We start from the raw sequence: 16,423 nt of genomic DNA on the forward strand, positions 1-16,423 counted from the left end.
CGAGTGAAGCTAAGGAAGTATTGTAACAGAGACCATCCGACGAATGGCTACTGTCATGTTTTCTCGATGTTTCATGTCCCGAAAGTAGGAAAAAGTAGGTGTCGCGTTTCCGTCTGTCTGTCACTGTCACTCATCAAATTTTATATATGTATTTTTTAGGATGTGACCCATCAAAATAGCCTCGTCAAAATAGCCCGACCAAAATAGCTCAGCGACAAAAAAACTGCCGACAAAACAGTCTGATCAGGGGTGCGATTTTGTTTCTCGATCGAAAAAAACCCGTTAACGATAAAATCTCGTTTGCTGATTGGTTGAGATGCTACATTTCTGTCACATTTCTCGATTCTGTCACGAAATCAAGTCTTCATGGAGCGATCTTTTCTCGATAGCTCTGAGTAAAGTGATAAATTTTGGAGACATAACCTCGAAATTTATGTCAAAATAGAAGTTCAAAATCATAATAATATAATCGAGTTATAAGTTCTTAAAATTAAGGTAATTGTAAACTTTTGAGTATTTAATAAGCTTATATGCAAAGAATAAATGCAAACTTTTGCATTTAAAACATACGTAATGACATTTAATTTATCGCTTCGATCGAGAAACAAAATCGCACCCCAGGTCAGGACAGAGTTTCTTTTAATTAACAAATATTTCAGACTTTCAAGGATTAACAAACTAAAATTTCCATTGAAGTAACAAAAACGGTTCTAAGATAATCCACCAAACACACGGTACACTATGTTGTTTTTGCACATTTGTTGAGATTTTTAGATCTTGAGCTATTTTGCAAGAGCTATTGGTTCGGAGCTATTTGGTCGAGGTACCATGTTAGGGGTGAATATCGTGAGACGCCAAGACACTAACCAAAATTTGGCTAATCATCCCAACAATTTGATGACTCCACCTCAAATTTTTGCTTAATATCTACCTTATAAACCTTATGAAATAACATGCTCCTGTACTTGTGGTTTATGAATTTGCCTTGATTTTGTTATTATAGTTTTTATTCTTCAGGCTGGTCTTTAAATACATAATACGAATCAAACAAAATATCGACCATGATTCAGTCTTTTTTTTCTTACCCTGTAACTGGTTTACCTGTACTTTAGCAGTTCATATACATCTGCACATTAAGATTATAACCGTTATTTCGATTTTATAATTTTTCGAAAAAGTTGAATTTGTTGGATTGTACTTCACGAGGGCGTAAATAACCTTTTTTTGTACTAAAAAAATCTCCTGTTTTCTTTACTTACAAAATACTAAGAAATATTTTTTCATTCAAAAAAATTAGACGACTTATCAAACTTCTATTCTAAGTTTATGGTTTCTTAGAAAAATGCGTTTGCATCAATGCAAAGTCGAGTCCTCCATAGCAAAGCAGTCGTTAACAATCCCACTGATTTCTTTGATATTTCGGTGAGTACGGTTGTTGTGAGTGACACCTTATGAAGAACTGCTTACTCGGTATAACTCAAAAAAATTAATGAATGAGGCAATTTTATTAATTAAATCAATAACGACTCCCCTTGGGAATATAGTTCCGTTATTCTTATAGTATTACAATTGACCTATCCAAATTGACATAGGTGTCTTTGCTAGAATGTTGATGACGTCATCGCAAAATTTTGCAATTGAAAAATTCACTTGATGCATGCAAATATTTTGCTTACCTACCTTTACTTTACTATACACATGTCCTTATTTTAACTTATAAGGGTTATAAAAGAATAAAATTTGCAAAAGCAAACTTACTTCAGGAGCGAGGGAAGTTCTGTCAAAATACACTTCGACCAATTTTTTTAAAAAATAAACATTCATAACGTCGTCCATTACGAGGGAACGAGTGATTAAACATTACTATGAGGAACAGAAATACGAACTGAACGTCTCATTAGTATTTGTTTTGTATTGATGAGGCGTTTACTTGTTTAAACTCCATCTTAACTTCGTTAGAAAAGAAAGTCTTTCACGAGTTTTAAATATTTTAAACTCGTGAAAGTTTTTCTTTTCTAACAAGGTCTCATTAGTAGTTACTGTGACAAATGAAACGTTATTTTGTTGTTAAACATTCCAAAAGATCCAACTTTAAGATTACATATCTCCGCCCAAAAGTGAGAATGAATTTTTTTCAATATTTTTCTGGCACTTTTAAGGGTTTCCGCGACATTCCGGACAGTGTTCTGAAATATTAGATACTACTTTTTTCATTAATTTTGTTTCAAATCTTCAGCTTTTCAACTATAATATTATAAATATACACATGATCATTTTAAAACTAACGATATTTAAAAAAAAATGTCAAAACTCAACATTTAATGCCGTTAAAATTGGAAGTTCTACTAATTAATATTAATATATATCTAAACTGTCTAAAATTACCATATTCGGTGCGCTTTTAACAAAATCTACTCATATCGATTCTCTTTTAAACCTAGCTTAAGAAATAACGTCACACACGATACGAATTGTATAAATTAACTGTTTTTCTTGCATTTTTGTTAACTTTATGCCACTGGTTTAAAGATCAAGACGTGAAAGTGTCAATAAATGAAAAATACTTATATTAAAGGTTAAGCATTTAAATGAGTATTTGCTGCGAGTCTTAAAAACGATTAATCAAAAACACAAAAAACACTCAATCATAACGAAATAGCTCACAAGTTTACGACCTCAGAAACAAACATGATCAGGGCAAATTATGTAATGTGTTGCGTACACAATAAAATTTGTTTTAATTATTCTAGTGACTTGTGAAACTAGGCTTTTGCAAAAACAAGTAAGCCCATGTATAAAATAAATGTTGTTGTAATATTTAGAAAATTAACTCAAATTCGAAACTGTATTTAATCACAAGCAAAACTGTTTTTCCAAACAAAGGGAAACAAAATGCTATTCCAACATTTGGCCGTCAAATCTCGTAAAAATGTTTTTTTTTTTTTTCAAACGTGGATACCCACATAGAAATTTTTGGCAAAGATACGCAAACTTGACAAAGTAACAATTATCGGACTTGCTAAATTTAGTATCACTATCAAATGTCAACACAGTTATTTAAAGAAAGCAGATTTTAAAAATTTCAGGCAAATATTACCTCAACACTTGAGTGTCAAAGTCCCGCTTTGGTAGCCACTACGTGAATTTTTATCAAATTTGGTAGAATTTCTTATCTCAATGACAAATAGCTACCATATGTGACTTTGATTTTTTTTATGCATAGCAACTTTAAACGCTTCGAGATGCGTCTTAATGAAAAAAAAAGTTAGAATAAAACTTCTAAAAAACTTAGTTTTGTCAACAATCAACATAAAATTTCATATGACTGACAGAGATGAAGTATGGCTTTGATTCTTCTAAACCGACGCAAAGCCATCAAAAAGTTATTAAATTTAACACAAACTGACATAAAAACAACAAAAGTTCTTTTCTCAATTGTCAAGAAATTGATCTTCAATGTTGCAAGTACAAGAAAAAACGTCGATATCAAACAAACTTGACCTCCCTCTAAACCATAATAAATACCGGATACATGTGAATACATATTTGCATTTTAGATTGTTTGTTAGTTTAATAATGCTTTCAGAAGACACAATATACTTTAAGTAACCTTAACATTATTATGTTCCTAGAACACAGAAACTGTAGCAGTTTCTGAAATAATCAATAAATCGCATTTCATTTTATTGGGATAATTATGTATATATTTGTAACTAATTTTACACATAGGAATATATTCAGTAATGGAGTTGTTTTTTTTTTTTTTTTATTAAAATAGTAACATCGTGCCTCAATAAGTATTTTACAGAATCGATTTATGTACAGGGTCATCAAAATTGATTGAGAGAGTTGGTACCCCCTGTTTTTGTTGTGAAGTTTGTCAACCTTATGACAGATTTGTTTAAGGTTATATGGCAATGAATTCAGTGGCGTGATAAAAATTCGAAACTTCAAATCTTGACAACTAATATTTTTACCAAAAAAAAAAATCGAAAAAGACGCCACTGAGTTTTGAAATTTGAAACTTCAAATCTGACAGCTAACATTTTTATACAACTTAATAAACCAAATTATTCAAGTTCAGGTTTACCAACTCTCTCAATGAATTTTGATGACTCTGTATTTAACAATTTTCTGAAATGACGTCACTTACTTTTTGGCAGGGATGCATAAAAAAGTTTTATGTATGTATTCTATCTCTATTATTCATTCGTTATATCTGGCTCATGAAGTAAAAATTAGTAAATAAAAACTGACACTTTCAAAACTTCATTTTTTTAATAACCTGTATAACATAATAGTAGTAGCAACAGTGATAGCATAGCACACCGTCTCATTTGTTTTGCTTATAATATTTCTGAAAATACATTATCAATATATGACTGTCCCTTCTATTCATTCGCTAACAATACACCACACGCTTTCCCGATGTTCTCGTCACATCACTCAACAAAGACCCACAAAATAAGGAAATAAATACTTTATTTAAATTATTAACATTACCAACAATAAATTAAGTAATAATTAAAACTACTACGCGGAACAATTAGTGGTAAGAATGGCAAGTTCTTACAATTAAATCACAATACGTTATTAACAATTTACAGGTTAGGCAACCAAAAATACACTAGTGTAATACATCAATCATTTGGAACTGAAGATAAACAGGAATACGGCAACTGTACAAAACGACTAACAACTGAAATTACAAATATTTGAATGCAGTTGTAGCTTACATGGATAATATTAACATGAATATAGCACTACCGAGAATTCGTTTATCTGCTGACAATATATAGATAGTGGAAAAGGTTGTTAGCTGGTAGACACGATGGCAGTTACCTGAAGTTTGTTGCCGGTAAAGGAAGTGGGTGGCGACTGTTACAGAATACCTACAATAAAACACACGACGTCACTAATGCGATCATTTATAGCTAGCTGTGTGGTCTGCACAAATTAGTTTTTCTGGTGCTGTAAAGACGCGAGTGCCATCATCATAATTATTATGATTATTACAGCTAAGCTGCTCTCAGATGAAATGAGAACAAAAAACATCGAATGGGACTTGCTGAATAAAAGCGTTTTAATATTCTAGTGGGTAGTAACGTTAAAAGGTACAGGCAAGTAACGACAAATGATGCAAAAAAAAAAAACAGAAAAAGAAAAGTTGGGGGTAAATTGCAAGGCCGACATGAATACACACGTGTATTGATGGTTGTCTACGCCTACATTAATTTTGAATAGCGAAAGTTACATGAACTCGAGAAATCGGTGCTTAATATCGCAAAGCGCAGTTCGATTAACTGATCAATTTACCACCACAACGAATTCCAAACAAAATATAAATTGACCTGTCAATCTACTCGCCCTCCCTGCAACATCTGTTGGAAAATTTAATTCGTGAGTTGCCGATAATTGAATAACTCATTTGCTGCCACCAACAAATAATAATATCAGCGTAAATAATTTTTCGTAACACTTTATTTACACAACTTAATTATAACAACTCTGTACAACGAACTTTACATCATTAACTAATTATTATTTTTGGCATTAATTCGTTTCCAATTTGATATGTTCAAAATCTACCATAAAACATACGTAAATAAGTAAACCATCCTTTGATACATACAAACTAAAATTCAGTACGGGTAGAATAGGTGATAAAAATAACAAACAAAAACTAATATAAATTAAAAATAAAATCACGAAAAAAATGTACATGCTGGTATTCAAAACTTTTAAAAGATCAAAGCGGCAATGAATGATAGAACTGCAAATAAAATTCCTAAAATAGCTACAAAATCGAGAGAAGCCAGCTGATGGGCGCATGCAAATCCATAAGAACATGCAACAGCCAGCGTTGCGGGGTCACGGTACCAGGCAGGGGTTGGTTTTTCATCATCATCAAGAATGTGCCCAGGTTCGTTCGAATTACTGTCTCCCCTACTAATTCTTCGAAAATCCATAACAGCATCGGCTGAAGTTCCGGGCTTATCCGGAACCGAATCACGACATATCAGTGACTGATTTTCGAGTATCTGTTTGTTCCCATCGTTTTTAGTCATTTTGGAGGTTTCTAAAACCAATTTTGGTGACTTTAAGCTTTCTAGCGAATCTAGCTGCGTGGAACCAACGCTATTCTCTAAGTCTGCGAAACTATCAGCTACCGGACTATTTGAACGAAAACTTGTACTGCTCTCTACTGACGAACACACGGAATTAGTAAAACGATTTACGATTATATCACAGTTAGAAATGTAAGTTTTAGGGTTAGGAACATTGTGTGATTCGACATAGGCACATTCTTTGTACGAAGCGGCATCTAAAACACCAACACACGCCTCACCTGTAACCGTCTCATCGCTTTCTTTTTCACTTTTGCCGCTATCAAGAAGCTGTTCGTCTTTGTTATCGATTTCCTTAGATTCAGTGGCCGGACTTGACGGGATGTCGATATCGACGTTCTTCTTTAACTCCTGGAAAGTCGCTATCAACTCGGCTTTGTGTTCTTCAAACGGTGACGTGCACTTAATTTCTTCGTCGTCGACTTCCAAACTGAGTTCCTGATCTGATAGTAAATTTTCATAATCATGATCCGACTCGCACGGATTTTTATCCACTATCTTCTCCACTTTCGAGTCGTCGCGTGTCAAAACAATGTTAGCTACGGATTCAACCAGAACAGGCTTAACGTCTATCTGTTCCACTTCTTCGGTAGGAGGTTTAGTTGAAGTCATTAAATCGGTGCTATCTACAACCCCCTCTAGAAGTTTCTCGCATAACTTCGCCTGCTCTGATACCGCGTCGATGTCAGATAAAGTCTTCGTCAATTCGTACTTATTCAAGTTTTCGTCGATCGGCGTCGGACTCTTTCTTTGACTGTCTTCACAGAAAGTCAACTCGTTAGAGATGCGTTCGTTTGTTTCCCTGGCTTCGGTAGCCAGAGCTGTGAGTAACTCATCCAGAGACGAATCTCTAGAATCGTTTCTCCGCGATGGTTTGTCTTCGAGCGGAGAGACAGGAATTGGAGTCGATTCTTTCTGTGACCTTGGAGATCTTCGATCCGGTGTTAGACCCCTGGGGGGTTTCGTTTGCAAATAGTTATCTCCGGCCGGCGCCACCTTCGAATTTTCACTGGGCGTCTTCAGACTGTTCAAGAAATTCATGCGACTCTCTGCTATACTGTCATTCCCGTTATTCGTATCGGTATCGCTTAGAAACGCTCTTTTCGTAGCGTTAATTTTATTTTCTTTCTCCTTGAGAACTTGTCTGGCGATTTCCATGGCATCGGCGATATCAGTTAGTGTCTTCGACTCGTTATTCTCACTGTTGTTATTGTATTTATATTTCTCTAACCCCTTAGCTAAGATGTCCCTATTGATTAGACTGCCAATGTTCGCAGACAACGATCTAACGGCACGTTTCTTCTTCAACGAATGCAAATCCAACTTCGATTCACACGAATTGTTGTTCTTTAGATCCTCAGGCGACAACTGTGGAAGTGCCGGCTCTTTGTTTTGATCTTTCCTCAAATTGCGGAAAGCCAAATCGTCTTTCACTAAGTCGGGAATCCTGCGTGGTTTAAAAGTGGGACGATGGAGGTTATCTGGGACTGCGTGTAAATAGTCGCTATTAGGGGCCGGCGTTATCGGCCCTATGGGAATACCGAAAGGTGGCTGCGGTTCCATAACTTTCGGACTACTATTGGCAAATTTAACATTTCTGTAAACGACATCGTCAAGAGTGATGTCCGGTTCCCTACAATTCTTATTTGGCACTTCATTTTCAATTGGTATATCTTTACCATATACAGGGGACGCATTCAAGTAACAAACCTTGGATAGTACGGATTGCGGATCATTAATTGTCGCCGCTCTTTCTTTATTTAACTTTCTGAAAGCCATGTCATCACCCCTCCTGTCAATCGTTTGACTCTTCTTAATCAAGCGCTTGCGCCGTGGCGAATCCACAGAATCGAAAGGTTCGTAGCTGAAGCTCGAATCACTTAAAGCCCCTCTAGACATACTCCAATTCGGGTACAACTCCCTTTTCTGTTCTTTCAGTTTTTTCGCCGCTGCATCCTTCTCTCTTTGTTCGGCACGCTCCAACAGATCTTCGTCCCCTAGTCGCAAACTGTTATAAATTGCCTCCAACTCGTCAAGCGCTTCCTCCAAATTAGAAGACTTACGCCTTAAGTCGTCGTTTTCGTCGTCCCTACTGTTACTGAAACTACTAGCGCCAACTAGCGGCGTCTTTTCGCTAGGCGAAATCGGCGTAAACGGGCTATTCGTCCCTAAATTTTCGTTAGTAGCTAAACGATCCGTAGAATTGGCTAAATGTTCGGAGTTAATATCATTCGGAAGAACACTCGGCAGGAAGACTTTAGTTTGTACGTGAGTCTGGCAAGTAAACATCTGTGGACTTTTCGAATTCGCCTTAGTTTTTAACTTCTCCTGAAAACTACTGCCCCCTTCTTTGTCTTTTTGTTTCCAAAAGTCTAAAACCTTCTGCGGTCCGGTTTTATCCACGTCGACTTTATTGTTCGTCTGAATAAATATAGGTTTCCGACTTCTCGGTTTTTTGTCAGTCAGATAATTATAATTCTCCGAGGCTGGTTTTAATTCCGGGTATCGTTGCGCGTATCTCTGGGAAGCTGTTGCGTCAGGCGTTGCAGATGACGGTCTGGGAATTAATTGGATGTTGTTTTTCGGAAGGTGGTCTTCTGAAGTAGATCTACAGCTCGGGGTCAAGCTGAACGAACTGAACTTCTTTATTTGCTGAGGTGTGTTGTTCTGCGAAGTTGCGTGCAGGGATTTTGATTTCAGCTGACCGTCCAAGTAGTAGGTGTTGGGTCTCACGTTTTCGTAATATTGGGCGGTAACTAGTCTTCTGGGATCGCGTGGTGGCGGCGGCGGCGGTTGCCTCGCATGAGTAGAATTGAAGTGACGAGAGTCGATTAAGCTCAAATTCCGATATCTATTATTTGGTTTTCCTAGCGGAAACTGAACGTGGATTATTTCCGGGTCTATTTCCGTGGATACAGATTTATGTATATTGGCATCGCAAGACAAACTACGTTGATTATCGAGAGAATCATTGGGGGCTTTTCTAGTACTGTAATTATACTCGTTCATTGATAACGGAGGTTTATAAGATGGGTTACTTGTGGAATTACTAACTCTAACTCTATTATGACTTCCATGACTAGGGGGTATGGTTGATAAGCCTGAGATACTGGGTGACTGAGATAAGCTGGAGTACGACGTTTTGGGTTTTGCTTTTGGGACCAAAGGACTCCGACTCAACGACCGGTTACTGTCGTCCGAATTTTTCCATTGCAAAGCGGAATTCTCGGCATCTGATTTCGACAGTCGTAGATAATCCTTTGGATTCTCGCCGTCTTTCGAATGACGTTTTAAGTACCTTTCGGTTCGTGCGGCCCTCGACCTACGACTTAACGACGTGTCTTTGTGTATTTGCCCCAAACTTTCATCACTCCTAAACCTCGACGAGGAAGCAGACCTTTGGGAATCTTCATCCGAACTACTATCGTGTCGTAGGTTAATCCTTCGAGCTTCCGCTCGAACTTTCGCTAACCCCTTTCTACCTCTCTTGGAGGCATCCGCAGAACCAACAACGAGACTATTTCGAGAGTTATTTATATCATCTAAAGACGTATTTTGAAGAGGTTTTTTCGTAATATCTTGCGCCTGAGTCTTGGGGACAGCTCTACTAATATAACCATTAAAACTACCGCTAGGATCGGAAAAAATTGCTGGTTCTTCGTATCCGTTGAAACCATTCGAATACAAATGCGAATTTCGGGAAAGTACAACATGATCGAACGTTCCTACAGTCTTTGGAGCTTTCTTTTTCTTTTCGGGTTTTTTCTTCTTCCGTCCGAGAAATCCCTTCTTTTGTGAGTCTTCTTCGCTACTGCTCTCGCTTTCTTCTTTTTTCTTTCGCCGGAAGAGACTCCCTATCGACCATTTCTTATCCTTTTTGGGCGACTTCTCTGGAAAATCGTATCCATAACCCAACAAACGTCTGGACAGCGTAGGTGAATAATAACTATCGGTGTTTTCTTTATACTTCGATATTTCTTCAGCACTATTCATAGTGGTGAGTCCTTGCACATCTTTGGCACGTATATTTGAATAGGACGACCAGATCCGAGGTCGACTGCTCACGGTCTGAAAAAAAAACAATCATTATTTCCATGAATTAACTATTTTTAGTTAATGCACAATTACAATTGGACAGATAAAGCTTCACAATTTAGACATACATTACATATGTGTACCTACATCTTTTCCTACTTGAAATCTATTTTCGACGGGTATTTAGTCGACGGGCGCCATGTTTTACAACAACTGTTAGAATAAATATAGATCATACTCGACCATATGCTAAAGCGGGGTTAAAAATAATAAAATTTCGACCTGCTTGCAATTACTTCGAAAACAAAAAACGTTTTATTATGTCGGTTCGCATAAAAAAAGCAAGAACAATGAATGAAATTCGTTTTTTCTGTCCGAATCTAAATTAATTGTGTAAGTTTACTCTACGGAACTCTCATGATTTAGCGGTTGGATGAAATGTTGTAAAATATAGCTGCCATTATATTCCCCAACTCTGCAGGAACTCCCACGCCACAAAAATTATATAAATTAAATGTAATGGACATTGTTAGCGTGATCTTCATTACACATCTTTTTAAATTTTGTTAACAAATGAAGTGGCTCATCTTTACATGGTTTGTATTTTTTACCTTAATTTTTGTAAGTGGGCATGCCCACACCGTTGTTGAATAAGTAGAATAATCAAGATTACAGAGTAATCTACACTGACACAGATATAAAAATGTACAAATGTTTAATTCATTCGGCCACAAAAACTTGCTGTGGCAAAAGAAACCACAAGACTTTCCAACACGCATGTAGGTTTGCCTCCATATAAGTATAATCATTTATAATAACAATTAATAACCTTGACTATTAATAATTGCTGAACCTTGACAATGTTCAACGGCTTGTTCTCACAAATGTCTGCTTAGACACACACGAAAACAACAAGGTTTATGTAAAATTTATAAATGTCATTCCCAGAGAAATTTGCGAACAATACCAATCCTGCATTCCTTTTCACAGCAAGAACATGAAAAGTAATAATTCGACTGGTCGCTTTCGAAGCCCATGGAAAATTCATACTAAATACACACACACTTTAAACAGAGCAGAATTTACACGCTATTCAAAGGAAATGTAGATTTCGCTCGTTTTATTTTTCTTGCGAATACGCCATAAATATGTATCAGCATATAATATTAGGCTATTACGACTCGAAAGCTTTTTGTAGCTTTTGAAGTGCAAAGATCTAGCTTGATATGCCCTGAAAACCCAAATACCTGTTATGCATAATATAAAAAAATTGCGTCAAAAATGTGTTACACGTTTTACTGTAATTACCCATGCAGATCTTTTAGAAAAACCTCGGACGCTTTTTTGGTGTTTGGAAATTGCTTGTGTTAAAGCAACAGCCTTTTGTAATTGCGTTAGAAAATCATTTTCTCGCGTATAAAGTCACGTTCGGATTTACGTAACGCTGTGTTACGCGCCTAAATATTTTTAAGAAAATTAACTAGTTCACGTTTACGTTACGTAACATAATAAAATAATGTTAATCTGACCAGAAGTCGTTATGAAGAAACAGTGTATAAATAAAATGAGGGAAATGGAGACAGGTGGGAATAAACTGTTTAAAGTGAGGAACCTTGAATTCTTTACTCTTTCTAAATACCCCAAATACCAGACTAACCCAGAGAACATTTAAATTAATTTTTTATTTCCCACTTCGTTTTGCAGATGACATGGCTGTGAATCTAATTGACCAAATTAATGGAGGAATTCGCGTTTGCGGAAGATGTGAATGCAATAAGTTAGCACCTTACGCTAAAACAAATAACTAGTATATAGAGTCCAATTATCACGATCAAAACAAGAATATGACCTTCATGATAATTGTTCACTACCACATCACGTTTCTTCTACTACGGAATTAATTGCACATGATCATGATCATTATTATTAATTTATTACAAAAACTTACATACAGTATGTATATATATTTACATGTCGTTTTTTTCCTTAACGATTCATAGGTTATAAGGTCATTTTTTCGCTGTATAACAAAGCGCCTAAAAATTCAAGATTTCGAATTTAAACTCAATCATGGTATCTACAATGTACTGCAAAATGAACAATTTGCGTGCAGAGATTAACATTACGTGGCAATAAATGTTTTTAAATGAGATCGCAGTGGGAATTATTCGTAATCTATGGCGTTTTATACCCACACGGCTACTCATAAGAGTCAAAGTTCATAGTAACTGAATTATTTCTTAACTTCTTACCATTAAAAATTTTATTTGCATATTAAACAAGTGATAGCAAATTTCCTGATGGAGACCCTTTTAAGCCCTTCGGTTTATGTGTGAAAATTTTATGAGTCCTATGCTTTTATAGACCTCCTATTTTCCCGGTACTTGTAATTAAATTTCCTTAAAAAGCTTTATATATTTCTTATGATGCAAAAAATCTATGAAACAGAAATTCAATATTAATAAACTTGTCTTTAAAGAAGAATCATTTTCTTTTTGAGTGAAAGTTAATTAATAGTGCTTAATGAGCAAGATGCTCGATTGTTCAAACCTAAAAATCAATAAAATACATACGCAGTCTCCAATGTAGATCTGAAGATCGAGTTATATAAATACTATTTCTCCTGTTTTACGTAAATGAGAATTAAGGATGAAAGTTACTCTAGATTCGATTTCGAAAGTAATGTTTTATCACTCTGTTTATAACAAAAAACAATGGCAACTATTAAAACAGTCAATTTCTTTTTATGGTTGTGTTACAACCAAAATTATTAGTATTTTCAATGAAGTCTATTCTTAGTGTGTAACTTAGACATTACAATAACTTGTGTACTGAAAGGACTTATTGTATAGAATCGTTTGACGAATATTTGTCCAAATATTTGTTTCTTTGACGTTTCAAAAAAAAAATATGCCACAGAAGCACAATCAACGTGGCATTTGTTGTGTGAAATTTGCTACAAATAACTTTACGATGATGTTTTCGTTTGCGGGATCTAGAAAAACCTCGAAGCGGCGTTCGCGATCCATCCAGAGGAATGTATAGGTTTAAATAGAGGTCATCGTCAGGAACGAGGATTATTACAAGTGAAGTCCAGACAATGGGAGAAGTTGAGTCTAGTCAACTCCATTCCAGTCGGACTTATTGTGTACATGTTCGCTGTATGATTAGTCGTGTAAATTTGACTTATTAAGAAAATTGTTGAGTTTTACCCACGCCGATTTTAAATACCCGTTCAACGTAACAATCTGATCGTACAATATTCCAATCATATACCTATTTGTTTCTCGTAAAATATCACAGTAGCTCACGAATTATCCACAATATTCTCACATTTTTGTAAATTACATTCTAGCCTTTAAAGGATTTACCATTGCATAATTGTGTGGGTGATTAACATTTATTAACTCTAAAACAGAACAAAGAAAAAGAAACTGACATTCAACAGTATAAAAAAACGTAATTTATTGGGTAGACAATAGAACTGCGGATACTAACATTTGTTTGAAAATTTCAAATATCACAGGCCATAAATGATGGGACACCTGTATAACATTATCGACTTTTCGTTCTTGCCACTTTTTGAATAGTGAAACCATGTAGGACTTGATTAAAAATTTAAATAGATAACACAGAAAATGACTTTCTTACTGAAATTGACGCAATTGTCGCAATTTGGCCCTCAGATAAAACATCTTCAACGGGGCAGGTGGAATACACTGGTTACACAGCACCAAAGTGCACATATCTAATGATAAAAATGTTACGTAGTGGAAGATCAAGGCTTTGGTTTTATGTAAATGAATTTTATAATTAGTGTATGGTATTTTAAAACGTTGTGGAAAAACAGTTCTTATCTTTTGCAACAAAGCTTATATTCTCGGAAACGCTGTTATTACTTATTCTACCTTATACAGTATGATCCAAAATCCAGTATGATAACATGGCACATATAAAATTTTATATTCACTGGATGTGTCTTTATACCTTGAGAATGGATGGAGATATTGAAATTCTGTAAACGACATTGTTTTTAGCTTGAGCTTAATTTAATACAATGCAAATATGGCGCATATATGACCTCGGCGTCGCAACGCACACCTATATTTTATTTTTAAACAATAATATACAATATATTATTGAATTGCCATATATTGTCATGGAAACAAATGCGCAAACACAATTACGTCATCTCTTTGCTGCCTATCGAAAATTGTTCATTTGTACCCGGGTCCATCGGGCGCTGACTACTTTTATATATGTCGACGTTTCATTACCCCAACAGTATGAAAAAGGTGGTCTCCCGTTTCAGTCTGTCTGTCGTTTGTGTCGACTTTTATTAGACAGATAATGTCCGAAACTACTGGACCAATTGTTATCAAATTTTGTATGTGTATCAGAAATATCGTATTAGATGCATGGTAAAACGCTAACCAAAATTTGGCTAATCACCCCAACCAACAATTTAATGACGTCCGCTCATTATATTGTCCGTGTTAAAATGACAAAATGTAATTATGGAAACTCACTTCAAACTTTAAACAAAATTTAATAGTCCACACATAGCTATATTTTTATAAAGTAAATTTTATTATTTTTGAGGAAGCTGCAATTGGTCAACCGTTCTTCGAGACCAAAAGAAATTCTTAGTAATCTTAAACCCATTTTTAATTCTAAAAAACATTTATGAGGAAAATTACATCGATAATATGATGACCAGCTCGCAGACCGGATTTAAGGTCCGTACATTTATTATTGTGTCTATACATAAAAGATTTAGCATATTTACGGACCTTACCTGGTTTAAATGATTAAAAAAACTAAATTGCGAATATTTGAGCCTTTTTAAAACCCATGATACGTTAATAATTGCGAACAAATAACAAATTTTGTGTTCACTGCGAAGGATGACAGTTCCAACACATGCTTAAATGATTGCTTTTGAAACAGATTTTACTAACTTTTTGTAAAATAAACTGGTAGTACTTTATCTCACTTTTTTATATTTATAACTTTTATTTTTTTATCAAAATAAAATATGCTCCAAAGTGTCTTATATCGTTGTAATCGTAATTTAATGATCTACCAAAAACAATAGCGTTTACAGAATTTCAATATCTCTATCCGTTCTCAAGATATTGGTCCGCGGAGTTTTATTTGGGGCAGCTACATACAGTGCCTTTTTTGTGTTGGCAATTCTGAAATATTGGCAGCCATTCCAGTATGTCATTTCATAGTTGTCAATTTTAACATGAGCACACCTAACAAACTTTTGATTGGTTGAGACGATGGCAACTACTAACCTAACGTCATAAATATTAATTTAACAATCAGGTACGCCATCATAAAATTTTAAATATGTTGCCAACCTGACAAAAAAAATCACAAACATTAACAGTCACTCGGTATTTTGAGTCATGTTAATGGGTTTTCTAGAAAGGATTTTCAAGTGAAATTTGGTAGAACATTAAAGTGGATCATTTTATCGTACAGAACAAAATAATTATGGAATTACAACAAAAGTAAATTTATTATGTTCACCACAAATTCACAGTTGTCAGGTTATGACGCTTGGTCATGGCCTCCTGGTCTAGCAATACGCTTTATTTTATTATAACTCCATCATTTTATGGGCAGCGTTAAAAAATGCACTGTATAAAACGCGATTTTTTATTTTTATTTAAACGGCTTCCATAAGCATCAATTACGTCATCAAAGAAATTATTGATTAAAGCTCTGAAGACATGTTTGCGGGATTTAGTGTGCTTCAAAAGCTACGAAATTTCAGCGTAAATAGCAGCATATAGTACGAATTTTAGCTCAGTTAGCGTTAAGAATAGAAAAGTTACTTAAACTTTAAAATTTTATCGACTATTAATCATCACAATTTGTCAAATTTTATTACTGATTTATAGGGTCCATTACTTCGAAAAGATAAATTTCACAAAAAATAACTAAATCAATGGACGTTTTCTGTTCAAGTGTATTTTTCTCGATTGAGCTGTAACCAAAAAAAAACGATGATGTATAAGTTCAAACATGACCAAGTCCGAAAATTGATAACGCTACTTTTGTCACGATCTTAACAAAATGAGGATGTTATAAAATTCCTTAACCATTTTATTACACTGCGTCCGCTAAAAGATGCTTTGTCATATCTTAAGTGACTTACATCCCTCGGAGCCTTAACTTTTGCAAACTCGCAAGGATTTTTTTAATTTTCTTGTGCAGCTCGTTACTGAACTTCTTTACGCATAATT

The 16,423-nt window shown here is 35.1% G+C and overlaps 1 protein-coding gene across 8 annotated transcripts in view; it reads right to left on the bottom strand.

Annotated features, from left to right (window-relative positions):
• LOC135134963 (uncharacterized) overlaps positions 1-16,423 on the bottom strand; it is a 193,850-nt gene that overhangs the window by 138,218 nt on the left and 39,209 nt on the right. For 7 of the 8 annotated variants that reach the window (XM_064063877.1, XM_064063878.1, XM_064063876.1 and 4 more), the window contains exon 2: positions 6,350-10,196. In XM_064063877.1, coding sequence (XP_063919947.1) covers positions 6,350-10,121 — 3,772 coding nt within the window. In that variant the 5' untranslated portion in view covers positions 10,122-10,196. Of the gene's footprint in view, positions 1-6,349; positions 10,197-13,814; positions 13,880-16,423 lie in introns of those variants that run through there. The other variant, XM_064063880.1, reaches the window with a different exon arrangement.

The sequence above is a fragment of the Zophobas morio genome, unplaced genomic scaffold (assembly GCF_036711695.1).
Source record: "Zophobas morio isolate AGI-343-1 ecotype UQ-CSIRO unplaced genomic scaffold, CSIRO_AGI_Zmor_V1 ptg000024l, whole genome shotgun sequence".
Lineage (NCBI taxonomy): Eukaryota > Metazoa > Arthropoda > Insecta > Coleoptera > Tenebrionidae > Zophobas > Zophobas morio.